The 27,444-nt window shown below is 43.9% G+C and overlaps 3 protein-coding genes across 4 annotated transcripts; all 3 read left to right on the top strand.

Annotated features, from left to right (window-relative positions):
* The first annotated feature begins 259 nt into the window (after positions 1-259).
* On the top strand, positions 260-2,342 carry hoxa11b (homeobox A11b). The gene is made up of 2 exons (XM_048260249.1): positions 260-1,100; positions 1,896-2,342. The coding sequence occupies exons 1-2, from the start codon at positions 485-487 to the stop codon at positions 2,126-2,128; spliced, it is 849 nt and encodes a 282-aa protein (XP_048116206.1). The 5' UTR covers positions 260-484; the 3' UTR covers positions 2,129-2,342.
* A 4,413-nt stretch (positions 2,343-6,755) lies between these two features.
* hoxa10b (homeobox A10b) lies at positions 6,756-10,091 on the top strand. Its single transcript, XM_048260048.1, has 2 exons — positions 6,756-7,519; positions 9,210-10,091. The coding sequence occupies exons 1-2, from the start codon at positions 6,802-6,804 to the stop codon at positions 9,482-9,484; spliced, it is 993 nt and encodes a 330-aa protein (XP_048116005.1). The 5' UTR covers positions 6,756-6,801; the 3' UTR covers positions 9,485-10,091.
* A 2,088-nt stretch (positions 10,092-12,179) lies between these two features.
* Positions 12,180-27,444, top strand: hoxa9b (homeobox A9b). Of its 2 annotated transcripts, none has more exons than XM_048260926.1 (2): positions 12,180-13,150; positions 26,979-27,444. In XM_048260926.1, the coding sequence occupies exons 1-2, from the start codon at positions 12,601-12,603 to the stop codon at positions 27,089-27,091; spliced, it is 663 nt and encodes a 220-aa protein (XP_048116883.1). In that variant the 5' UTR covers positions 12,180-12,600; the 3' UTR covers positions 27,092-27,444. The 2 variants fall into 2 exon arrangements, with proteins under 2 accessions (XP_048116883.1, XP_048116882.1); XM_048260925.1 differs by lacking the exon at positions 26,979-27,444 and adding an exon at positions 13,944-14,873 and having other exon boundaries at positions 12,187-13,150.

Here is a 27,444-nt window from a genome sequence, read left to right as displayed (position 1 = left end):
CTCCTCTGTCAAAAACGACAGAAACTGCACACACTCATAACTTACACACTCGTGCATCATTTAGATTCCCAAGGCCTCGCATCTCGGACGCGAGAGTAAATGCAGCGTTTGCTGGATATGCTGAAAGCGCTTCGCACCGTTCTGCATGGTGATGACTGTCTTATCGCTTATATCTATCATAATAACTACCCAATGGGACATAAATATATCATCAACACGTCACTCATGCAGATGCTGTTCAATTCACACACACACACACAAACACACACACACACACATGGCTCCCTCCACTTGAACAGAGGAATATGTCATTTTCTGCCCGTGGTCACGTGACCGCTCGCCCTGTGAGATGGATGGAGATGGATCTCCACGTCAGCTCGCGTCTGAAAATTTCAGCTGCGCGAATATGCTTCAAAGGCACAGCAGCAACAGCAGCAGCAGCCGCGCCGGAGCGCGTGTGTAGAGCCCGGCCAAGCCCCGAGCCATGATGGATTTTGACGAGCGGGTGCCCGTTGGGTCGAACATGTATCTACCCAGCTGCACGTACTACGTGTCCGGGACGGACTTCTCGAGCCTCCCGCCGTTCCTGCCCCAGACCCCGTCGTCCTGCCCCATGACATACTCGTACTCGTCCCCCAGTCTCCCGCAGGTCCAGTCCGTAAGGGAGGTCTCCTTCAGGGAATATGGCATTGACACAGCCAGCAAATGGCACCACCGGGGAAATCTGTCCCACTGTTGCAGCGCGGACGACGTGGTGCACCGGGACTGTCTATCGAGCCCCGGGACGCTGGGGGAAATGTTTGCAAAAAACAACTCGGTTGTCTATCATTCCGCGCCCAGCCACACGTCCAATCTATACGGCGGCGTGGGCAGGAACGGAGTCCTACCGCAGGCGTTTGACCAGTTCTTCGAGACCGCATACGGCAGCACAGAGAGTGTGTCAACGGAGCAGCCGGTGGACAGGACCGCCAGCAAACCACCGCCTGCACCGGAGTCCGGCTCGGACACGTGCCGGGAAACGGGGGAGAAAGAGCGGCGCGAGGAGAACAGCAGCCCTGAATCCTCTTCCGGCAACAATGAGGAGAAATACAGCGGCGGCAGTACGTATACCCGCACGGCCCAGCTCTGCGAAAGTTTGCAATCTTCTGCGCCGCTGTTAAAGGTTTTATATGCTGTTTTATAAGCGCATAAGGTTTATGGAGGGCCCGTAGATCTAGCCCAACAAAACTTTGTTATAAACGCAAGATCACGTGCTTGAGATTGAAATTGGCCGTGAAACACAGTCTGTTTCCCCTTTTAAAGTTTAAGTCTACTTTAGAAAATATTTGAACTGTTTCATAGACGTTTATTTTGGACCTTGGGTAATTAATAGACAAATAATATTACACCAAAATGAGTTAGTGGAGCGTTTAATAAGCATTACTGTGCTCTTTAATTATTAGGCTGCTACAATAGTCGCAGTATAGGTGTATAATTATACAAGTCAGTGTGTTGCCTCCGTGTACACTATACGGATCTGTAGAGGTTATATTTCCTGTCCTTTGCGTGTTCTGTATAAAGCTGGCGGTAACTCGCCGAATTCATTCTGATTTACATCCAAGGCCATCGGTCTTCCTTCGGCCTGCCAGTTCCCTCGCGCTGGTCTAGTTCTGTTCTGTCGGATTACACCGGCCTCTGAGACCGAGGAACGTCGTGTGCGATTTCACAGCAATATCACTAGAATATGCAGCAACAATGTAAAGCAGTCCGCTCAATGTCCGTGTGTGTGTGTGTGTATGTGTGTATTTGTGTGTTTAGAGAGAGGTCCAGATTGTTAGTGTTTGTAGATGTGTTTCTGGATAGCTGATTGCAGGTATGTTTTTGTGTGTGTGTGTGTGTGTGTGTGTGCGTCTCAGGTGGCCAGAGGACACGGAAAAAGAGATGTCCATACACAAAGTACCAGATCCGGGAGCTGGAGAGAGAGTTCTTCTTCAGCGTGTACATAAACAAGGAGAAGCGCCTTCAGCTCTCCCGGATGCTAAACCTCACCGACAGGCAGGTCAAGATTTGGTTTCAAAACCGGCGGATGAAGGAGAAGAAGCTGAACCGGGACCGGCTGCAGTACTACAGCGCGAACCCACTGCTGTGAGCCACGAGCTGTGAGCGCGAGAGGCCCGCGCTGGGACAGCAGAGACGCGATGGTTAATTTCAAGTTCGCGGCTGTGGGCGACATTCCGCCCTTCGGACTCCAAACTGCAACTGGAATCAGAATTTCTCTTCACAGCTCAGTTGTGATGCCCCTTCGTGCTCTGAACTAAAGAAAAAAAACATTATTTGCAATGTGTCGTGTTCCACGGCAGGGCGCCCCCACTTGCGGGTCATTGTGTGATTATTATGGCCATGATAATTACAATGGATATTATTATTATTATTATTATTATTATTATTATACATAATTACAGTGTATGTCCATTTGCGCTCATGGGTACATTTGTAGCAATAATATCTACTAATGTCTAACGGTGTGGCCCAATGCACTGTATGGCTCTGTATGTATCTTAAACATGTCAAGCACCCAACGGGAGGTTCGTTGTCAGGGAATTGGGGACTTTTTAATCTATCAATATTGTACTTCCTTTTCAACGATTATTTTGTTTGTACTTTTGCGCACGCACAATTAGAAAATATTATGAAAGTTACTCAGTAGACTTTATATTTATTATCTGTCTATATGTCTATCTATCCATCTATTCCATGTTATTCTTAATTTTTCGCCTCGGTCGTGTAATGTCGCGTCTACATCTTGTGTTAGGTTTAAGTCACGTCTTTAAAAAGAGTTTCAGGTGTTCGCGCTGTTTTTAATTAAAAGGCCTGGAGTGTGAAAGTCAAACTTGGCGGATATTTGAAAAGTGCAGAACCCCGCCATCTTGTCCTCTTCAGAAAGAAAGAAAAAGAGAGATATACCCAGGTTATGGGTTTTAGACAAATTGGCCTGTTGCGGATTTGAGTGTGTCTGTATCAGTTAGACACATTCATATAATTACAATAAATCCTGGTGTCATTGCAGCAGATTTCCTGCCTGCGTCTAATGGTGTGGGCTATTAGCAGGCTTGGTATCAAATGTTTGATGTATATTGCTATACGCAGTTTCTAGGAACATAAATTGAATCACGGATCAAATATCTGTCACGATCGGGGGTGTCGATTACGGAACTCCTTCCTAAACGCGAGACCATGGATGTCTCAATGAATCAAAAAATACTATTAACCCAAGCGGCAACCACCAGGTCATTTTAATGTTGGCGAGCACTAACACTACACAAACGAGACTCTCCCCTTTATTTGTTAATATTTAAATGAACAATGTAGGTTGTCTTGCCACAAGTAAAATTGAGTCTATAGTGTACCAATGCTGGGGACTAGTTTCTTTCCAATAGTAGGCCTAGTGTATAAATTGTGTCCTGCTTGTTTGTTTCGTCTGTAGATATACTTTCGTCACATTGTCTTTGGTAGGAGAAATATAAACAATGGCAATAGAAAGAGAGAACCGGGAGAGATATACACAAAGGCGATAGAGGGAATTAGGGAAGCACTACACAGAATGTGTAGGATTATTAGAAACTGTAAACAGTATGTATTAGGGAAGCACTACACACAGAATGTGCAGGACTGTTAGAAACTGTAAACAGTATGAATTAGGGAATTAGGGAAGCACTAGGCCTACACACAGAATGTGCAGGACTATTAGAAACTGTAAACAGTATGAATTAGGGAAGCACTACACACAGAATGTGTATGACTATTAGAAACTGCAAACAGTATGAAGGACGAAACAGAAATAACGGTGGAAAAAATATAGTGTTTAATACCTTCTACTGAACAATGGGCTAAACACTGCATTCTCATTGTGTACATTAAAACACACAGTGTGAAATTAAATTTAACATGGACTTAAATAGTGCTTAGATGTCATTGAGGCCCAATCTATAAAGTGGTTAATGTTAGCTATCCTACTGCACAAGTGGTAAAGAAAAACATGGAAATATTATACAAAATGGTGTTATTATTCGAGCTGTCACTATTTAGTGCACTTCAAGGTCTTATTAACCACAAATGATTAATTATAGATTATTTACACTGTGAAAAATCAAATGCATATCACATGACTAACAGCGGAACTCATGTGGGCACCTGAAGATGCTGTGCTCACTAAGTCTGGATCAAAAGAAGTCACTGTGATTTTAATATTCCATTCTTACTATGAGCCTTCACACTATAATTATATTTCCATGAGCATTTTGTCTGGTTTCTGGTTTACTTTTGTTTGGTTGCACAAAACCTGCATATTGCACCTTTAGATGGAAAAAGTTGGGGGTTGTGTACGAAATTCTACGAATATTCTGGAATATGCTTAATGGCATCCGCGAGAGCAATAAGACAGCCTAATGGCACACAGTTGTCTAATAACAGCTCACACTTTGGACAACCGGAGCTGCGCTCGGCCGCTCTGCCTCGCGCATCCTTTGAGGCTCTCTGGAATTTCGACCTAATTACGGCACATCCCCCCTCGGTTGCTTTAGCAACTTGGCCATAAAAGGCGGTCCAGACTGGAGCATTTGTACAATTGGAGTGCAGCGCAATAAACTGTCTGAGACCAAGGTTATTAACTGTGACTAAGGGGCAACAAACAGCGGCTAAAACCATTGAAAGCTGGTGTTCACGGGCTTTTCCGGGATCATTTGTCTCTGCGTCCCACCACGGCACCACGCTGGAGTCCCTGGCTCAACTCGCTTCACTGAGCCGAGGGTGAGCCGCTAGGGGGCGCTGCCCAGATCAATGTCATGGCCGATCATTTGAACACAACCGTACGGACGCTGAAGAGAACGCTAGCGTGAGAGACTTTCTCGAGCTCAGGTAAATCCACATGCTGTGCGCGCTGTATTTGATAAGAGAATGCTTATGATAGTGTGTCACAGAGAAATGCTTCTGTCTATGTCTGTCTAGTTTAACACAACAGGAAGTGGGACCAATTAAAGGAGGGTTGAGGTGAACCCTACTTACTAAAATTGCCTACCATGCGCAAATGGTCAACATAAAGGGTAAATGTAGTTTTGTTACGGAAACAACACTATAACAACACGAAGTTCGCGGCAGTGGTCAGAGACTATCGCTATATATTGCCCTTCTTGTGTGTGGCCCAAGAGCAGAATATTTTTAATTGAGAGCGCAGTGAAGAAGACACACGGCCTACGGCTCAGAAACGCCTAAACTGTAACGGTGCTGCGAGATTTTACTCAAACTAAACTAGACTTGGATGTCGCTTGTCACAACCCTTTCACTTTGACCAACATCTAGTCACCGTTTTGCTCTTTTAGTGTGGTTAATACATTCAGGTAACTTCATGTTGTTGGATTATCTGATTTAAGCTTTCTCCGTCTCTATAAATATTGTGTCTTACTTGGAGAAGTATTAAAGGATAAAACGGAAACGGGCCCGCGAGGCACATACGAGCCAAAACCGACTTGTGGGGAAAAGGAGACACTGGATTTCCGAGGCCGCCCTGTGCTTTCGAGCAAACGAACCTCCGCAGGATATCATAAAATGCCACATTATTTGACACGAGAGAGGGGGCATATAACCGGTACTCGATAAAAGGCAGGTTAAGCACACGAGCGCCCGTATAACGGCACATATTTTACGTCGTGAGTTTATTTGTTGGACCGCTGTTACATGATCCTAATGTTGAGTTTAACCCAAGATGGATTGTTCTCCACATGCAAACTATTTTGAATTAGGGATTTGTAGCGAGGCCATTTGAAAACAAACATTCAGAAACTGGGTTGTATTTTTTCTTGACTTTTAAAAAGCATGATGTTATTCAAAATTAGGAATTAAAATGTCTCGGTGAACTCTGGAACCCGTGTAAAAATCAAACGTGAACGTGAGGAGGCCATGACCAAATACTTTAAATGGAGAATATGGTCTATCTAAAATGTATTTGATTGTGTTTCATTTTCTTAAGGAGAAGAGCCACCACATTGACAGAAAGTTGAAACCGCAGTTAGTATTCATTTAACTGGTGATTGAAGAGATTTAATATCCCAAATACTGTAAAATCCCGGCCTGCACCTCAGACGCTATTTCATCTCAACGGCGTATTCATGGCAACCATCCACACCAGGCATTTTCTGTATCTTTAAAACATGGGGGAAGATTGAACACATGCCCTTGAATTGTATTTGAGAGCTCAAATATATTATATTAACCAAGTAGGTTATTGTTTACCTCACAGCGAAGCAATTAGACTACTGCCCTGAATCACATTTTGTCGATATAAATTCTCTACGTTGGGCGCACCATAGCTTTCATTACTGGCACATATTTGGGGATTTAAGAATTCTGTTGAATTTGTTGTATGATATTGAAACACAAACGCATGTCCAGCATTTGTGCCCCTTGATGTGTGTTTGGGAGAATACGTCCGAGAGCCCGTGTGTGTCCAGAGTTAGTGTTTATGACAACGATCATCATAAAAAGAAATGCGCTCAGTGTCACATTCCGCGTATACAAGCCCATAATTTCGGACTTAACAGATAGGATGTAATACACATTTGACTCTTTTTTTAAGCCCCACGTCCAGAAAAGGACACCGCACTTTGTCCCTACGTACAGGCGATGGGAGGAGTCTCTCCCCTTGTTGCGATTTAATTGGCTGTTAGCTAGCGCCGAGTTGTATGGTTATCGGTAATTATATTCAGCATGTTTTGTACAAGAAATGTCAGCCAGACAGGGATCCTTCCTCCGTCAAAATATACCACAAAGATGTCATGCTCGGATAACCCGGCTGGAAATTCGTTTCTGGTGGACTCCCTAATCAACGGACGGATCGAGGGCAGCGGCTCGTGCTACCCGAGCGCTGGCTTATATTTGCCCCCTGGTTCCGAGTATTCCTACGGACTACCTAACTGTGGCTATTTCCCTGGATTTAAACGCAGCGAGGGTCAGTCTCAGACTGTGGTCCCATCATCGAGCCCTTATCCGCAGGGCATGGACGCATGGCTGGGGGCGTCTCGGTCGTGTCGCGTGGAACAGACCATCAGCCAACCTGCCCGCACCTTCTCCCCGAGTATTAAGGAAGAGAGCTCGTACTGTTTGTACGAACCGGAGAAGTGTCCCAAAGACTCACTGACCGAGGAGGTGTACTCGCGCGGAACGCCAGACTCGTGTCCAGTGAACAGCAGCGGCACCGTTCCCGTACCCGGTTACTTCCGCTTGTCTCAGACATACACGACCTCAAAATGTTTCTCTGAGCTTCAGTCCAATTCCCCTCACTTTCCTCCACCACGCGCAGCCTGCTTCGACACCTCACCGTCGGCCTCGCCTGCACCAGAGACAGTCAGGCGAGAGAGCGACGCACCCCCTACATGCGCACCTTGCACACCAGCGCGAGACAAGGAGACGCAGGACTATTCCGCCGGTGCCTCGTCGTCGCCCGAGCCCGCGGACAGCCTCGCAAACAGCTCTGCAAAGCCGAAGAAAGGTAACATTGTGTTTTTCTCGACATTTTGTGTTGATTGTAGTGGATCGATTTTTAAGGCGTGACCACAAAGTGGGAGCGCTGTGTAGCAATGCATCCTATCTGAGATGGGAAACGGAAACGCTGTGTTTAGTGATTTTAACGGTGCTCGTATAGGCTACTCACGTCACTCCGGTACGCGCGCCCGATCAGAGGCAGGCTTTGATAGTTTGACAGCGTTAGAATGAGCGGCAATTCCCTTTACTGTTTTTATTATTACATGACGAGGTGTTGCGCGTCCAATCCAAAGCACGTGCATTGCACACGAATGTGGCCTTTCCGGTATCTTTGTGATTCTGCGAGATGCTCACCATTCACCTTCTTTATCACGTTATAGCCCATCACACACACAGGAATACTGACCGACAACATTAAATGCAAGCCGATCAGTCTCTTAATTGCGATTAAATGGAAGCCGAGTAGTCCAATCGGCACTATTTCAGCTGCAGACAGTGAGGTGGCAATAAAACTACAACTTCCGTTCAACTACTGGACCGTGATGTCAGTATGTCCGCATAAACTCAGCACTACTCAGCGCGAGGGGAAAATGTTTTTTAGAAAATAAACATGAGTTTGTGTCAGTATGTGTGCAACACAGAGGTGGACACAGATCGGTAGACTGTGTGTGTGTGTGACAGCAGTCATTCCACGCAGAGACAGTGTAGAGTAAGAGGCTATCGCCATTCTTCATGACACCGGTTGCCCTCTCTCCTCTTTCAGGAAGGACAAGCAAACCTCGGATCTTAACCCTACCGCTTCGTAAAATAATTATATAACATATTTGCATGACTTATTTACAGGTCATGTAAATCTATGCTATATACTACATATATCCATACCTGCACATAATGTCAAAGAATGGAAACGAAATAATGCGTGCCAAATTTGACTTTGAGCTCTAAAATTTGACTTTGAACTGTAAATTGGTGACAAATTGCCATGATTATATTATGGTGTACTTGTTTACCAAATTGCCATGGCTCTATTATGTCTTACTTGCTTATCAAATTGCCATGGCTCTATTATTGTTAGGCCTAGTGAATGCACCTGATTGAAATTGGCTTGTGGATTAACCATTTAAATCACAAACATTAACCCACTAAAACAATAAGAAGAATACGAATAATAATAGTATTAATAATAAGATTATTATTTTTATTATTATTATTATTATTATTATTGATCTTATTTTTATTGTTGTTATGTTTTGTTATTATAGAGTTGTATTATTACAAACAATAATAGTGACCATAAACGTTCATTATAATAATAATAATAATAATAATAATAATAATAATAATAATACATTTATTCACTTAGAGACTAGAGGAGCTAGAGCAGCATAGCAGAGAAGACAGCAGACAGATTATTATTATTATTATTATTATTACTTAACTTGCAACTAAAATGACATTGAATTGAGTAAGTAAATAAAATGTACTTTTTGACAAAAAAAACAAACAGGAAGACCTTGCATTTTTAGTATTAAGTGTTACTTGTGCAAATGCGTGTGCATTTATGTGTGTGTGTGTGTGTGTGTGTGTGTGTGTGTGTGTGTGTGTGAGAGAGAAAGAGAAAGAGAAAGAGAGAGAGAGATAGAGAGAGAGAGAGAGAAATATTCACCCTAGTGCTATCTTCCTGACCCTCTCCATAGGTGAGTCGCGGAGTGATGGCACGGCCAGCTGGCTAACGGCGAAGAGCGGCCGGAAAAAGCGCTGCCCGTACACCAAGCACCAGACGCTCGAGCTGGAGAAGGAGTTCCTGTTTAACATGTACCTGACCCGCGAGCGGCGCCTGGAGATCAGCCGCAGCGTGCACCTCACAGACAGACAGGTGAAAATCTGGTTCCAGAACCGCCGGATGAAGCTCAAGAAGATGAGTCGCGAGAACAGGATTCGAGAGCTTTCGGCCAATTACGGGTTTTCCTGAGTCCCTTCCTGGCCCTCCGCGCGTGCCCAGTTTTATCATGTCTAACTGTGCAGGAGAATATTGCTAATTTATTGTCGTGTACTGTTGACGTTTTTATCTGTTTATATGTCAGTATTATTCCACGTTTTTGTTGTGAATATTTGTCCTCATTATTTATAAAGTTTCCAGGAAACCTTGAGTAAGGCTATGTCTACGGGCAGAACTGACAGCGGTGGACACGTTTTCCACTATTAGAGGGTTCACCTGGGCTATGTGGGACGAGGTTTACTATTGTACATAGCATCGGCATCTTTGCATGGTCAAGTCAAGTGGCTGTTATGACTCGCTGTTATGGACATGTTTTTCTCACGACTCTAGCTTAATTGCCTGAAACATGATTAAAGGTCGGATGAAAAGTCTGCATATTTTGCTCTGTGGGGGACTGTTCTGTTTTAAAATGGGCGCAACCCCATGATTGTTGAACCTGCAGATATTCAGTAGCGATTATCACTGGTGGGTTCGCCGTTTCGGTGGTCCCACATTATTTTAATACTGGCCCCGAGAGTATATACTGTGAACGGATGATGTGTCGAGAAAACAAATAAACTCATGAACTCATGGACACACACTCTACAGCGTCACCGACTCATTCTCGGGGTTGCATTCTGTGTCTTACTAGAGGAAAAGGGTGTTGTGTGGTTTGTTCAGGCCCTTCACTGTATGTACCGGTGGTAGTGATCTCTCTCTCTCTCTCCGGACAAGAACACACAGGGCCTGTTTCGCGTTTAAGGTGCATTTTTACAAGGTAAACTAATTTACGCGCCCATAGTATTGTTGGCTTGTCTTTTCAGGAAAAAATGTAGGAATTGTATGTTTAGTTTGGAACTGAATTAAATCTCAACTTGTTGTAATTGACAATGCATTCAATGCATTCAAGATTCCATGCAATCAGGGTTAAGATGACATTATTTATTGCACCAAAAGAAATGAGTATGTTTGAGAAGTGTCGTTTTAAAGGCTGTTGCGTGATTTAGGTAGTTTCATGTTGTTGGGCTTTTAATTTTAACTCCACAACACGAAACTGTCTTAATTGCCTCAGCGCGAGCCTGCGAAACAGCCAAACCAGCGAGGATCCGAGATTTCCCGGACATTTAGGACTCCATAAACAACCCGTGTGTACATCCACCCGGTGGCTTCAGATGACACACCACGGCGACTCAACCTCAGCACTGCCCACGGGCTCTTTGCATACAGAGGTCTGTCCACTGTAGCCCAAACATGCCTCCAGTCCAGCCCATATGCTGGCCAGACCACGCACGGACAGACGCGCAGGCCTTTCTGCTGACTGCGGTCATTTTCAAAGAAAACACAGGAAGAACCGATGAGCTTGGGAATCTCTCTGAGAGTGAACAGAGCAACAAGGCCTCGGTTACGATCAATTCACAGCCGTCACGACCACACCCCCCGCGCGCCGGATGCGTCTGCCGCGCGCTCCAGAGGCACAAAGGGGCTTTATTGGCGATATTGGGTCCAGACAGAGGGTTGTAACCGACAGAGGGAAACAACCAAATAACCCCCCGATAAAAGTGGACGGTTATGGCACCCAATCAGCCCGGCCTTCCGCGAGACAAGGTTAAAAAAGAATGGAAGCGCTCGAGGGCCCCGCAGAGCACGAAAGGCGGGGGGCAGCTCGGCCCAGCCAGCAACTATGCGCAGGCATGCAGCGCGGGCACGGACGCAGTGTTGCTTTATTCAGAAATGCTCTCCGAAATCTCAGATCTCAGCGACCTATTGACCTATTGGACTGTTATCACTTGCATGGAGCTGTTCCATCGTTTGAATGTACGTAGTGTAATGACTGCTCACCCACATTTCTATAAAACTTTATTGTCATTAAAAATATTAAATAAAACACATCTTCATAAAATGCTCATACTAATTCATCATCCTTTTGAGTAATATTTAACTTCTGCTAACATTATAAAATATCTGTTAAATCATGTTAAGCATTTATTAACTAAATCATTAGCATTGCTGGGTCAAAAAAGTATGTAATGGTTTCTGGGCTATTTTAGCAGTCTGTGTAGTATAAGGCTGGAGTGGCTGTTTCAAACCTCCATAAAATACTATAGGCCTACTGTATAAACTCCAACATTGTGCTTTAATATTACATACTATAGGTCTACTGTATAACCTCTAACATTGTGCTTTAATATTAAATTGCTGGAGAGGGCATTAACATGTTGAAGAATTAAAATCGGGTCAATTTCAACTGCGAGTTTTTGGGTTAAGAATGCAGAAGATAAAGCAGTAGCGTTAAACTCTGTTCCTAATATTGTAGAAATCTGTGCTCATTGGCCTACCTTAGTTGCAAGCTACTCCCCCAAAATGTAAAAATGATCTGGTTTTATTTGGAAGTTAGTGGGCAATGTCATATTTACACAGGTTTGATATCTTCAACCGCTCACTAAAATTCATAGCAATTATTATTATTATTATTATAATTATTATTATTATTATTATTATTATATAAGCCGACCCCTGTACTTCACAGCTGTGTAGCCTATTTGTATAATATATCTTCTTTCTGTCTATACACGTAAACTGTAGGGAAATGCAAACATTATGGAATATTTTACGTGTAGTGTAAGAATTTTACGAATTTATGAATTGCCATTTTATACCACATGTCAATCATTCATCTACATGAGGCGGCCTAATAACAATGTATAGGCTACTCATGTCATGTCTAAACCATTTTAACAATCAAATAGCTCCCACAAGCTGTGTTTAAGATCCAGCAATCAAAGCGACGTTGACATCTGATTGCATAAACCTAACAGTATGTATAAAACGACATCCTCCGTCATAAAAGCGTATGGCTTTGCTATTAAAAGATGACTTGTAAAATGGTGGCCATTTGCAGTGGTGCACCAGGCTTCCACTGCCCCGCATTGTTCTGCCTCATTGTCACGTGACCGTGGCGTCCAATCCCGTCCCAGTCTTCATTCAACTTATTAGAGGTCCGTAGTTCACAGTGAAGTCAAGGAGTTACTTGATTTCTGCGGATTCCGCCTTTGTGTGCGTTTTACAGTGGGTGTGTACGCCCGGTTGCGGCGGATTTTAGATGCTTTGTGATGTCGACATTAGGGACACTGAGTTACTACGCTGATACGCACATTACGCACGAGACTGATGATCATTTGGCATCCAGATATTCCTCGGGAGCTGCTTTGCACCAGACGAGAGAGCTCGCGCTTCCCGAGTATGGCGACCAGGAACAGTGCCCCTTTCAGACCAAATCTGCCATTTTCGGGGCACCGTGGAGTTCAGTTGCTGATCCAGCGCTCCGCGCCTCCTCGAGCGCGTATCATCCCTACGCACACCAGCCATGCCCGACGGGGGAAGGCGACGGAATGGCTCTGCGCGCCTGGACCCTGGAACCGGTATCTGCACCGCTGTCATACTCGGGATTGGCCACGAACGTGCATCACGAGATTAAACCGGAGCCTCTGTCGGGTGGCAACGGCTGCACCACTCTGGAACCACCGACGCTGGTCGCGGACATCGACGAAGACAGTTGTATAGCAGAGCAAGAGACGCAGCGCAACACCGCGTCCGGTTTTCCCCAGAGCAACGCCGAGAAAAGTGCCACTGCAGCTGACGAGAAGCCAGATGTCGAGCCAAGTAAGTCCCACGCGCACTCGAGGGATCCAATAGTGATGTAGCAACAAATATCACTGACATTTAGGTTCCTAGAAATATAATCTGTAAGAAAAATAAAGAAATATAATTTGTAATGAAATAGAAATTATGACTGAACGGATGGGATGGATTGAGAGGAGGCCGCGGACGGTTGTTTATGAAATCCACAGGCCGAAGTAGCGGCGTCACGCTGCGCGAGGCTTAACTAGATGTGTGTAGCGACAACATAAAACAGCACAAGTCTTATTTCGCTGCAAGTATTTGCCGCATATTCGATTTTAAGTGTCCATGAACCCCCAGTCAAAGAGGTTATCTAAAACTACAATTAGTCACTAATTAAACATGTAATGTATTCGTTGAGTAAAATATTACTTTAAAACAAATATCTAACCAAAATCGTTTTCGTTTTAAACGCATTCAGTAAATATAAGTGTACAATATATTACAAGCATATCACAAGGAAAGATATTTGTAGTATATTATAGAGAAAGTTATTCTATTATTGTATTACAGAGAAATGATTAAAAAATGTCGGTCTTGATTTTGGAGGGTGATTAGGAGGCCCCTGTGGGCCTATAGGCTGCTGGTTGACCTACCATTTAGGCTTACCAGACTCGAATAGGAAAAAATGAAATGGTGCATGTTAATATAATAATAATAATAATAATAATAATAATAATAATAATAATAATCGTTTTGCAGTTGCTGTGCCTTAATATAAAATACTGTGAGCTGAGCGCATGGCTAAAATAACTATTTCCTCCTGCTCTTGCAGATAACCCCGCGTCCAACTGGCTCCATGCGAGCTCGACCCGGAAAAAGCGCTGCCCGTACTCCAAGCACCAGACGCTCGAGCTGGAGAAGGAGTTCCTCTTTAACATGTACCTCTCCCGTGACCGCAGGTACGAGGTGGCGCGGGTGCTCAACCTCACTGAGAGGCAGGTGAAAATCTGGTTCCAAAACCGCCGAATGAAGATGAAGAAGTGTAATAAAGAACGACCTAAACACCACTGAGCCAATGGAGAGCAGATGGACAGACAGACAGACAGACAGAGTGAGAGAGACAGAGAGAGCGAGAGCCGTTTGGGACTGTGGACAGCTTAGCTCTTACCGAAATGTCGAGTTCTCCCGCACCGTGAAATGTACGGTGGTGTTAAGGTCTAAGGTCCTATAGGCCGGGCTAACGTTTCCTGGGCCACGGGGGTCATTGATTGGTGTGTTGGTGTTTTTGCGCACAGGCTTTCTGTGGATATCCGTTACGTGATCTCTGGTAGCTGCTGTTTTTATAGCGTTTAATGTTTGTCTTTTCCGTTTCCCATCAGCCAATGACTTGGTTGAGTATTTCCGTTCTTGTGTTCAGGGAGTGTAGCGACATGGTCTCTATTTAATGCTGTTTACTGCATGTTCGTTTGCCCTTATTGTCTTTTCTGTGTAGTTTTGTGATTTGGTGTTATGTGTTGACTACCTATGTTTTCTAACTACCTACTTGCATCAAAAGTCTCGAAGAAATGTTGAGGACTGACTTTGTGAGTTTGAATTTACATGTTTTTGTATTGAGGCAGAACTTCAATTCTGTGAGATTTTTTAAAGCGTATAGCACTGGACACATAGAAAGTACCTCATTGAATTAATGTTATTTTGACTTAAGGCAAAGGTCAGTTATTGGAAAAAAAGAAAACGAAATAAAATGATCACTGTAAATAAAGCGACGACTTGCAATCCTCTTTTTCCAATGAACAGAAATACAGTCATTTAATTAAATGTTGCAATAATTTTGGGTACAAATGGATACATTTGGGATTAATTAAAACGTGTCTAGGAAAACAAATTAGAGGTAATTTCATGCTTTTTCGCTTCATGACTATCGATAAATGATAATAAAAAATGAATAGCCCAGCAGAATAATTAATCCAGGTCTTCCGCAATCCTCCCTCCACCCTCGTCCTGTTTTCCACTTGTGATGAAAATCTAAATCACAATCATTTCGAGTCGCAGAACCTTGCAGACGGTTTCGTTCCGAAAGATTAAATGAAAGATTCGTTTAGTTGAAACAAATGTTTTCATCGTGTAGAAGTTTGATCTTGCGGTGCCTTCGCAATGTCATTTAATTATGTGTAGTGTCGGTAGGCTTAGTTGCCAAATAGTAATTTCTCAACCACAGTAGATGGTTGCGAAGATATGCGAAGGCTCTGAAACGGTAGAGCGTACTATATGGGGCGGGAAGACGATATTGGTAGCCGTGCTGCAATAAAGCCCGATCACGGCTCTAACTGTTTATAGGGTGCAAAGCGCGCGAATGCGGACGCGGTGCCGCGTTTTGGACGCCCCGCCTGAGTATCAATATATCAATATAATAACCCAGTTCCACAGCCAGCCGCCGCAATTACAGATACGGTGGTGTGCCGCAAACACAGGCCGGGAAAGCTTATTAGAACCCAGCAAAAGATAGCTCTCTGCTACCCACTAGTTCTCTCTCTCTCTCTTTCTCTCACACACACACACACACACACACACACACACACACACACACAAAGAGAGTGAGGAGAAAAAAGAAGCCCGGCTGTGGCTTGTTTTGTTGAGGTCTGACGCAAATGGGTTAGCCTTCAAAGGCTAGAGCCCAGACGGTTCCATAAACCACGCGCTGTCTCACTGTCTGGTTTCTCTACGTTAATGACTTTATTACCGTCCAACTACAATTAGAAAGTCCTGTTGCGGAGCATCCTTTTGACGCTTTGCTGTTTTCAAAAGGCCAAGGAAAGAAGGAGTTCAATGGTGTCTGTTTTTAGACAGTGAATTCTAGATTCTACGTGTCCTTGTATAGTCAACACTTTGATTTAATTTTGATTTTGAAATTCAAACGCCACAAAAGAGTTTTTCTTGATATATAGTGGATTCTGTACAAATTAAGCATGTATTTACATCTAGAATTTCCTTAATTACGTGAGTACACCCTATAACCAGAAGGTGGCGACACCGTTCCGTGTGAAAATACTCCCTATGATTAAGACGCCTGAGAAGACTGGATGATGGGATTGGGTTTTGTATTACTGGAGACGCCTGGTTTGGTCTGGGCGTGTGACGGTTTTCTCTAGTCCAGATATCACTACAATTCCATAACCGATGTAACACTATAACATTGTTTTATCACGTCTGGTCAGAAGCGACAGATGAAAGTTACCAGAATTCCCGAAATCTCAGCAGTCAGCGGCCTCTGGTCCCCCTCGGGCTCCTCGGCCTGTGTTGTGAAGTCGGTCTCAGACGCCAGTGAAGGGAAGCTCATTTGGTATTCATCAACCCGCGGAGATAAACGACTGAAACCTTGACCTGTCCATTCTTCAGAGGCCAGCACGGCCATAAATATGCGAGAGCTACATTTCACTTCTCCTGCTGCAGAGCTTTACGAGTCTTCCAGCGCTGCCATTGGCTCCGTGCGGTCATGTGCGCTCAGGCTGTGGTCTATAACCCCTTTCATTAAAATGCCTGCAGCACACGAGGGTTGTGCCCGGAGCTTTAGTTCCACTTCACATCTCCCAACTGCTCTTACTTCAACTCGGCTCCATCTCTGGCATGTCTTCCTCGAGCTGAAAGCCGGGCCCCAATCGCGCCGGCGCAAAACCATGCAGGTGTCTTGTGTTGCTTCCATGGCTGTAGTTCGGAGCATCCTACCCCCTCGTTCGTCACAAGAGCTCTTCACTTCACCGGTAAGACGCACCCCTCAGACTTTCTGCGTCGTTGACCTGGCAGTTTTCCGTCTTTCACCGTTTTTAGATTTGTTGTGGTTCTTAACGTGACATCACACCCGCTAGCTTACAGGCTTCCGTTCTACCTTCTCTGAAGTGCTCTTCTGGTGTTAGTTTTTCTCAGTCGCTTTGGTGCTTTGTCACATCACTATTAACATTTGCACAGCAGTCAGTGCATTTCTCAAAACAATTAGTGCAAACTGCAAAACCTAATGGATAACCTGCAAAAGCATGTCACTTGCTCAAAATGGATTGTCCATTTCTCAAAAGCAAGTAGGCTATTCATGTCAATGAAACGGCCAGCGTCATCAAAATGAGAAGTCTTGACACCATCGTTTATGAACAAGATAGTCAAATGGCTTTGTCATGTTTTCATTGTGACAGTGTAGCCTATTCTCGCAATGTTTTCCAATGCAAAATGTCGGTGACACTACCTGAACATGCTCAAGACAGCACTATATACTACTTGTACAGCCATTTGAAAACTAGGCCAAATGCAATGTAATGTAACTAGTTACACATTGCTGTAGTTAGGGGAGTAAGTGAGTACAAGACACTGAATTCGTACGTTTCACATTTTTACTGTATGTGCTCTTTTACTGTATGTGCAATTCTACAGCATTGTGACAGAATTTGATAACAATTTTGTATGTAATGACTCAAGCAATGAAATGAAGACTATAAGTTTTATTGGGAACGACTATTCAGCATCCATAAGTATAGTTAATTTTGACTAACATGACATAAGCAAATGATAATGTTATAAAACAGCAGATTGTATGAAAAGCAACTGATACATGTCCAAACGCAGGATGGAAGGAGGAAGGAGAAATTGCTACTATGATGTGCACAAATGACTAAATGTTGTGGAGGTTGAACTAACAGTTTTGTTCAGACAATGCACCAAGCCAGACTTCACATGCCACTAAATCACAACAGCTAAATCTGCTAGGCTAACCTGTGAGTTTAAGATCTGTAAGTTTTAGTATGCTACTCTAGATGAATCTATGAGTTGAGAATGCTAGACTAGATAGCTAGTCTAGAGTTTTGTTTGAGGTCAATGTGTAGTGCATTGTGGTCCAATGGGTTCTGTTGTGAGCATTGTCATGATGGATGTCTCTCTTGATGTAAGACCACACCTTCATTCATTCATTCATTCATTCATTCATTCTCACTCATTCAACCTTTATTTATTCTCGGAGGTTCATTGGGGGTAGTCCTCATTTTCAGTGAAGCCAAGATTACAGTAACAAAGAAAGTACAGGCTTAAGCCTATAAATAAAACAAAATAATAAAATAATAATAATGAATTAACATTTACAACTTGACAGGAAGGTTTGTGATTACAGATCTGAATTGATTATAAGAAAGTAGAGAGTTCATTTTTATATTACATTGAAGATTATTCCAGGAAGTAGGGACACCATAACAAAAGGCCGACTTTCCCAACTCAGAATGGATACAAGGAATTTTGAGCATCAAACAGTCATTTGATCTGGTCTGATAGGGACCAGAATTCCAGAAAACATGCATGTTTAAAATATAACCTGGTAATTTCCCAACAATACATTTGTAAAGAAACAGATACCAATGATTATGTCTCCTCTCTGTCAAAGATGACCAACCCACTTTACCATAGAGGACACCATGATGATTACATCATGACACATCATCACAGTCATGCGTCCTTTTTCTCTGTACTTGCGTTCCCATGGACTTGTGGAATGCCATCATCAGTCACAGTCTACAATACTGCTTTCATTTAAAGGTTTCACCAGCCAAGTTCAGGTCACATGTTCATGCCTCCTGTTTACTCCTTCCTTCCCTCGTCCACTCCCTAAGGAGGCATCAGCAGTGGTCTCGTGGACCTGGGAGGTCAACTATCCCAGGATGCATTTCACACAGAGTACACATTTACTTCAGGTTATTTTGCACTCAACTTCTCTCTCAGCAAACATAAACGACTTTCACCCTAACTTCAAACTCCCATAATTAGTTGACATTGTGCAATGTTTTATTAATATGTACAGTATATACCAATGTGTTGGATGTATGGGCTCACTGAGCAGAGATTAATTATGGTATTAATGAGCAGAGATGGATTAATGGCAGGATTTGGATTATAGTATTAATGGCAGGATTTGGATTATGATATTAATGGCAGGATTGGTTGGTGTGTTGTTATGAATCACTGAGTTTTCATTAGGTCAGTCCTTCACATCTACGCAGGGACCAGGTCCTCTTCCACAGTCCACCTGTGCTACCATGTTTTGCATGGAAGCCCAGAGTGGACAAAGTAGAACACTGTCTCTAGAGACGGTCTTGAAGGGTACGTGGCTGGTTGTAATTGTGCAACCTCACCACTAGATGCCCTCAAAAGCTACACACTCCATCTTTAAAGGAAAACAAACATAGGACATTTGGTGCAACACATTATGTGTTATTTTATTGTAAAATTCAGTGAAAAATGCAGGATAAACTCAAGCTGAGCTGTGAATGCAGAATTATGAACTGCATCCTCTTGTCCAGTTCGTACATATAGAGCCATATTCTACTGCTCTACATACTATTCATCCTGCACATACACTTATTCTTACTACTCTTATAATGTTACTGTTTCTGCACTGCAATGGTACTGTTACCACACTGCGCATAGCTGTACATACTGTACATATCTATATGGTTCATACTGAATATCCATATTTACTTTTTTTCTTGTAATATATTATGTTAATACACTGCATATGATTCTTACTCTTATAATGTTACTGCTATACATTGCACATATCTGTACATGTTGTTCATACATTGTTCATACTACATAGCCATATTTATTCTGCTCTTATAAGGTAACTGCTATTACACCTTCTGTAAACCGCCTTCTGTAAACCAACTGTATACTACTGTCTACACTGCACTATTTTATATACTACAGTGCTTTCTTGCACTTCTGGTTAGACGCAAACTGTATTTCGTGGTCTCTGTACTTGTACTCTGCACAATGACAAAAAAAGTTGAATCTAATCTCATCTAATCTAAAACTTGAGGTACTCCGTACTGATAAACTGCCCCATCCTCTTCTGTAGTTCTTATTTGAGGAAACACCTCTTGCCCGTCAGACAGAGCTGCAGGGAGCTAGTCAGACCAGCAGTGTGACCCTGAGTGCAGAGTGACCCAGACCCAGAGCGCAGAGTGACCCAGACCCAGAGCGCAGAGTGACCCAGAGCGCAGAGTGACCCAGAGCGCAGAGCACAGAGCTGGTTCTATTTGTGTCGCCGGGCCTGGTTGCCATGCGACTCCCTCTTTTAAGCTGTGTGTGAGTGTTTGGATGTGTGCTGTCCCACGGAGCATGTGTTTGGACCAGGCGCCGTGATATGGACCAGGGAGGAACATGAATGATTGATTAACACTGGAATATGTTTAGGGGAGCCCTGGAACGTGAATGATTGATTAACAGTGGAATGTGTTTAGGGGAGCCCTGGAACGTGAAGGGTTGATTAACACTGGAATATGTTTAGGGGAGCCCTGGAACAATATTGGGGAGCCCTGGAACATAAATGACTGATTGACTGTGGAATGTGATTTGGGGAGCCCTGCAACATGAATGGTTGATTAACAGCGGAATGTGATTTGGGGAGCCCTGGAACATGAATGGTTGATTAACAGCGGAATGTGTTTTATAGGTGTGGGATGGTGTTGTTGATCATTTTCAGCAGGCAGGGAATGCTCCGCGGGGCATCTGACGGGCAAGGTCAGTTTTTCCGATCATCAGCGATTCCCCAGTATAGCTCTGATGGTCTCTGAGGCAGCTTCACAGCTTACCTCATCTCTCTAGTTGCGTGTGTGTTACCTGTTAGGGTGAGAGCGCCTAAGGTGTGTGTGTGTTTGTGTGTGTGTGATGAATTTGATCATGAACAAATGTTTCAGGATGTATTATGATTGAATACTATCTGACAGAGACTCAACACCTCAAAGCACTTGTGAACACTGCTTTGTCACTAGTGCCTCTCTGGTGGGACCAACCATTCCGCCGCCAAAGTAAAGCAGCTAATAGAGAGTCTGTAGCGTGCCGCTGCCAAATTAAAGCAGCCAATAGAGAGTCTGCAGCGTGCCGCCACCAAATTAAAGCAGCCAATAGAGAGTCTGTAGCGTGCCGCTGCCAAATTAAAGCAGCCAATAGAGAGTCTGCAGCGTGCCGCTGGTCACTGTGATGCCCGCTATGAAGCCTCAATGGAGCCTCTCTGCTCATCCACCAATCAGAGCTGCAGAGACCTGATCTCACTCCACCCCAACACCACCGCTTCCTGTGCTGGGGTCCCAGGAGCAGTAATACCTGCAGAAGCCATCGGGGGCAGCGGTGAGCTGTGCAGCGCTATCCTCAATGAAATCCAGCAGACATCTCCCCAGTAGAGCTTTCAGGGTGCATCTCACTTCTCTTTCTGTTCTCCCTCCCTTCCTCCCTCCCTTCCTCCCTCCCTTCCTCCTGTCCTAGCCCCTCCTTCTAATTCATTTTGTGAAGGAAACAAGGAAGGAATGTAAGGAGGATGGAGGAGTCAAGGCGAGATCTATATGAGAAATGAGATGTCCCGCATCACTTTTAAGAGACGTCAATTACTGATGATGCGGCAAAGCATCACTTAGAATTTAGACTAGAATAAACAGACCATTGTTACACACATATTGCAGAGAATATAAACTTCTACCAAAGCCTACAAATATCATATGAACATGGAGTATCTGTTGACCCTGATAATGAAGTAATGCATGATAGCTCTAGAGACATGAAAGAATACTTATTTAAATACAACGCATGAACAAAACAGGCATCATTTTTTGTTTAAGTGTGCATGGTAGTTCATGATAATTTCAGAATATAAAGATCTTTTCTTGGTCTATCTACTCATTTATTGTCGCTAATAAATCGCTACGAACTTGTTTGAAACTGAAAGTTGACAGACGTGGGAGGGAACTTTTCTCCTTGGTAGTTTGGACCAATGATCGCACAATTTCGACTGAAAACGCTTCAGCATAGGATGCTCTCGTGTTTCCTCGCGCATTGACCCTCTCTCCTCTCTCCTCTCCTCTCCTCCCTCCTCTCTCTTCTCTCCTCGGTCTCACCTCCTCTGGTTACAATTAGACAAATGAGATGTCCTCGATGACGCCGAACTTTGTAAGGATGCTGAACTCTCTCCCTCCTCTCCCCCCTCCACCCTCAGCTACATAACATCCTGGACATTGGACCCACAATGGCCGCCTGCACTACTCCACCTGCACACTTGAACACTTGCACACTTGTACACTTTACAACTTGGTGTTGTTGTCCTGAAAACACAACACTTCTGCTGCTCTTACATAACTTGCACCACTATGCCACTTTCTTTATTACTTAGGTCAAACAGTATTTTATAGTATTTTACAGTATTTGCACTAGTATTTTATTGACTGTCTATGCACAATTTGGACAAAATTTTGCTGCTCTTATTTTTCATTATTATATGTGCCCTCTTATTTACTTATTTACTTACTTTTTTGTTTACTTGAATGTTATGTTTGTTCATGGACTTAAAATTGGTCAAATATGTCTTGTCTTCACCGTGGGATAGTGAGAAACGTAATTTCGATCTCTTTGTATGTCTGGAACATGTGAAGAAATTGACAATAAAGCTGACTTTGACTTTGACTTTGACTTTGACTTTGAACGATTTCCAGGGCACGAGCTGGAGGACAGAGGACCGACAAGAGAGGTGGCATGAAAAGAGATGTTTGATGTCTTTAGGAAGTGCGTCAAACACGTTATACAGGAAGTGTGTTTCTGTCCAGTCCATAATACAGCTGGGAATCTTTTTTTTTGTACTGTCTACGGGACTCATTCGGCATCAACCTTTTTTTATTATTATTAGTAATTTGTATTTATTTACTCATTTGAAATAATCGATTGCGCCTGACTGGAAACGCGACTTGCCAGTGTCAGCTGGGAGGAGCTAAAAACGCCCCGGACACACCAGCTGACATGACGCACGGGAAATGATGATGAAATAAATGACTATGATGTTGTTTTATTAAATTATTGTTGAGATACATTGAGTAGGTCAGCATTATAGCACATCAATTTAGTATTTTTTAGTATAAGAGTTGGCTGTACATGTGTGTCATCAGTCTACCCTACAGCATAACATAACAGAAGATCAAATCGTCTTCAGTACCTCTGTTGCAGAAATCACATACAAGAAGGCATCCTTTTGATTTTTGTACATTTTTGCACATTCCAACATAAGGAAGCAGCATGGGAAGCTTGTAGTTTTTGGCTTCATTTTCTAACTCCCTCTCCAAGCCTGCAGTACAGCTGCTCCCAATAGGGTCTGGTGTCCCTTTGTTATGATGCACTTTCTCTCCTCTCCAAGCCTGCAGCAAAGATAATTAATGCGTAGCAAGATGGGTCGTCCTAGTTCATGTCTATAAGGGCAAAGTGTAGTTCAGAGACGGGCTCTGGTTCAGTTCCCGCCTGCACAGGGGCGTGTCACTGAAGTATGACTGGCGTTTGACCGCCTCGGTTCCACGCCAGACAGAAGCCGGAGTACAAAACAAACTTGGTGTACACCTTCATTAATGTTGATTTTCTCCTGACTGGAGGGTCATACTGTCACGACATTCTCCTAAAATGGGGAGGAGGGTTTGGAGATCATGATACCGTGTCCGAAATGTGGATCCATTGCTCAGAAAAATAAGGCTTTGACAAATTCTGGGAAATTCTTGGATTCTGCCATAGACCTCAATGTTAAAAAGGGAGCCCTATCACTGCATAAATGAGGGATAGTGGCCCCCCCTCGTGCGGGGCGTGTACTACTGCTACCCTATTTGGATACATTTCCGGGGACAGGAAATATCCTCTCAGGAAGTATCTTCGTAATCAACCATCTTTGCCTGCAGTACAGCTGTTCCCAATAGGGTCTGGTGTCCCTTTGTTATGACGCACTTCCTGTGACTACGTTGTTCTTCTCTGAAAGACTTAACTCCCTCTCCGTCGCCCTCGCCTGGGCCAAGTAAGGCAGGAAACACACACTCAGCACACACACACTCACACATACCGATGCTACATTTACACCAGAAACACACCACTGCTACAAACATACTCACACTGCTCATATTACAGTCACGCTGCAAACTGCAAACATGAGGCGACAAACACACACACACACATGCACACACATCAGCGCAAACAGGGCCAGAGAACTAGAGGTGACTTGTGAGGAACTGTGCTGAGAGTTGATTTGCACACTGGAAGGGAGGGGAGTTAACACTGGAACCATGTCTAACTCACGCCCAGGTCATTTGAGTACAGTTGATCAAGTTTGATTTGTTTTTAGGTGTGTGTGCGGTTTGGACATAAATATGTTGATGTGTAGTGGGTGAACGTCTGTAATGGAGTATAGTGTATGTGTTTGTGGTGTATGATGGTGTAGTAGTGTGTGTGTGTGTGTGTGTGTGTGTATGACTGTAAAGGTCACTCAATGGTGTATGTGTGTGTGTGTGTAATAACTGTGTGATGACTTTGTCGCAGGGGTTCTTTCTTATCTGTGTAAAGGCGTAGTGCGTGTATGTGGGGTGTGTGTCTGTGTGTCTGTGTGTGTGTGTGTGTGTGTGTCTGGGGACAGGGTGACTTTGTCACTAGGGTTCTGTTAGGCAGGCAGGTGGGTCCCAGCAGGAACTGATGCCCTTGCAGTCTGGGACCTTTAGAATACAGCACAGCATAGTGCAGGGCACTAGTGAGGGTATTGGGCACTAGTGAGGGTATGGGGCACTAGTGAGAGTATGGGGCACTAATGAGGGTATGGGGCACTAGTGAGGGCATGGGGGCACTAGTGAGAGTATGGGGCATTAGTGAGGGTATGGGGGCACTAGTGAGGGCATGGGGCACTAATGAGGGTATGGGGGCACTAGTTAGGGTATGGGGCACTAGTGAGGGTATGGGGCACTAGTGGGAGTATGGGGGCACTAGTGAGGGTATGGGCCACACAACACAATGAAAAATATTTTTGGCCATATTAATGCCCCTTGGCATCAATATTACCCTATTTAACGCTTACACGGTACCCAGTTAGTTAAAACCAACTAAAAGCGCCATGATCCTACCTGATCAACTGCTTTATACAGGACGTTTTTCAACCAACAGAGAACACGTTCTTGAACCGGTTCCGTTCAGAATCCCTTGAATCTTTAATGAACCAGCATTTCCACCAGTTTAGAACCGAACCATTGATGTGTCATCAACAGGGTGCTGCATAAAGAAAAGGTAATGAGATGCAAAAGCAGGAAGATGATATGACAGTTTGCTAACGGCAAAAATTAGCTGTGTAAAATGCTAGTTAATGTCTGCAGTGTAGTGTTAACCAGCTGTGTAAAATGCTAGTTAATGTCTGCAGTGTAGTGTTAATGTCTGCAGTGTAGAGCTAGTTGTCTAGTTTTGTGTACTCATGGCAACAGTTGATGAGGAGGGAAAACTCCAGCTTTTAGCCTTCTCCCCTCTGAATGGTAGAATGACACACCCACTCGGGGTCGCAGGGAAAAAAAACTATATTTTGGTTCCAGCTCTAAACGAAAGTGCCACGATCCAAACTGTTTTTTGTTTGGCTGAAATGCTCCAAATGATTCAAATGTTGGTTCGTCAACGGGAACAGAACCGGTTCCCTGTCGGTGGAAAATCGCTAACAGTGCAATATCAAGCATTTTGGACTTCCTTCTCCGTATTATGTCAGTGTACCATGAGTTTGAAGCCAATATTTTAAGGTAATAGAACTGCATTGGGTTGATTTTAAGTTGTTATTTTAAGGTAATAGACCTGCATTAGGTTGATTTAAGCCCACTTTCTGTGACTCTCAATAATTTCGGTGGTTAGTTGTACCACTTGACACGTTCAGTTGTGACTTTTTGAGTTCATCTCTGATGCAGTATTCAGGCTATGAGATGTAACAGGCAGGTCAGCATAGTTGGTCTGTTGACTGTTTGCAGGTTATAGCATGTCTCGTAGGCAGAAAAAGCTGTTGCTCTCAAACACTGTCCACTTAATCAACAGAGTCAGTGCACTGATCAAGGGATAGATTAAATTGACAGATATGGAAGGTTTGCAAAGTCATGCTCCTTTTAACGAGTATTTTTAGTATTTTCAAAATACAAAAATATAGCATTTTATTTTGATTCACTTAAAATTAGGGTATTTGATATTTTATTTTAAAATACATTTTGATGTATTTTGTCCCTGTACACAGATACACACACACATTTCATTCACAGCCACTGTCCCACCACACACACACACTCACTAAACACATACTGTACACACCATCAAATAAACAAAACACGCTTAACACAGAAACACCATAACACCCTCTCAACACACATTAGTACTCAGTGTGTCGACAGATCACTCACAACTGCCAGCATAAGTGACACACTTCCAAACATGGAAACATTCACACACACACGCGCACACACACATCCACACACACACACACACACACATCCATATCCACACACACACCTTTTTTTTGAAGGCTGAGTTAGTTGACAGCAGGTGATTCCACTGACCTCATAACAGGCTAAATGCATTTAATTTCTCTCTGAAAGCCACATATTCAAACCACACACACTTAGACCAAACATCCCCCCCACACACACACACATTTAGATAATGTACTATAAGCACACACACACACACACACACACGTTTAGATAATGTACTATAAGCACACACTCACATTTAGATAATGTATAAGCACACACACACATTTAGATAATGTACTATAAGCACACACCAGCCCCCCTCCATAAAGTTCTCTCCCTTTCCCTCTCTCCCTCCCTCTCTCTCCCTCTCTCCCTTTCTCTCTTCCTCTCACCCCCTCTCTTTCTCTCTCTCCCTCCCTCCTCTTCCCTCGCCCCTCTCTCTCTCTCTCCTTCTCTCTCCCTCTCTCCTTCTCTCTCTCTCCTTCCTCTCTCTCTCTCTCTCTCTCTCTCTCTCTCTCTCTCTCTCTCTCTCTCTCTCTCTCTCTCTCTCTCTCTCCTCCTGCACTCCATAGGAATTCCGTGGTCGAGGCCCAGAGCTCATGTTCTGGAGACTTCCGGGAGCTGGGGAACCCAAAGCTGCACGGTGACCTTTGACCCTAATCCATCACTCTGCAGGTCAGGCTAGCAGGCTGGCGTGACCGAGCCGTCAGGGCCGGACAGGGAGCCCCCCTCACACACTCACTCATACACACACACACACACACACACACACACACACACAGGTACACATGCACACACACACAAGCAAATACGCACAAACTCACACACATACACACGCACGCGTACGCGCACACAAACTTCTGCTCTGATCTTAACCCTTATTCGAGTGCTACAGAGCCTCCTGATGGTGCTACAGGTTCTCCTGACGGGTCTGGGAAGCAGAGTTGGCACCAGCAGGTCTCTCTTAGCCTTTTTCCACCGACAAAAACTGGTTCCGAACGTGGCACTTTGGTTCGGAGCTGGAACCAAAAAAGGGTG

Source organism: Alosa alosa, chromosome 13 (genome assembly GCF_017589495.1).
Source record: "Alosa alosa isolate M-15738 ecotype Scorff River chromosome 13, AALO_Geno_1.1, whole genome shotgun sequence".
In the NCBI taxonomy this organism is placed as follows: Eukaryota; Metazoa; Chordata; class Actinopteri; order Clupeiformes; family Clupeidae; genus Alosa; species Alosa alosa.
Note: the sequence above shows the minus strand (reverse complement) of the source record. Positions and strands in the feature narration are given on the sequence as shown.

Coding starts and splice junctions, on each gene's coding strand:
- hoxa10b (XM_048260048.1), top strand. CDS start 6,802: ATGTCATGCTCGGATAACCCGGCTGGAAATTCGTTTCTGGTGGACTCC. Junction 7,520..9,209: donor CTCTGCAAAGCCGAAGAAAG/GTAACATTGTGT, acceptor CCCTCTCCATAG/GTGAGTCGCGGAGTGATGGC.
- hoxa9b (XM_048260925.1), top strand. CDS start 12,601: ATGTCGACATTAGGGACACTGAGTTACTACGCTGATACGCACATTACG. Junction 13,151..13,943: donor GAAGCCAGATGTCGAGCCAA/GTAAGTCCCACG, acceptor CTGCTCTTGCAG/ATAACCCCGCGTCCAACTGG.
- hoxa11b (XM_048260249.1), top strand. CDS start 485: ATGATGGATTTTGACGAGCGGGTGCCCGTTGGGTCGAACATGTATCTA. Junction 1,101..1,895: donor GGAGAAATACAGCGGCGGCA/GTACGTATACCC, acceptor TGTGCGTCTCAG/GTGGCCAGAGGACACGGAAA.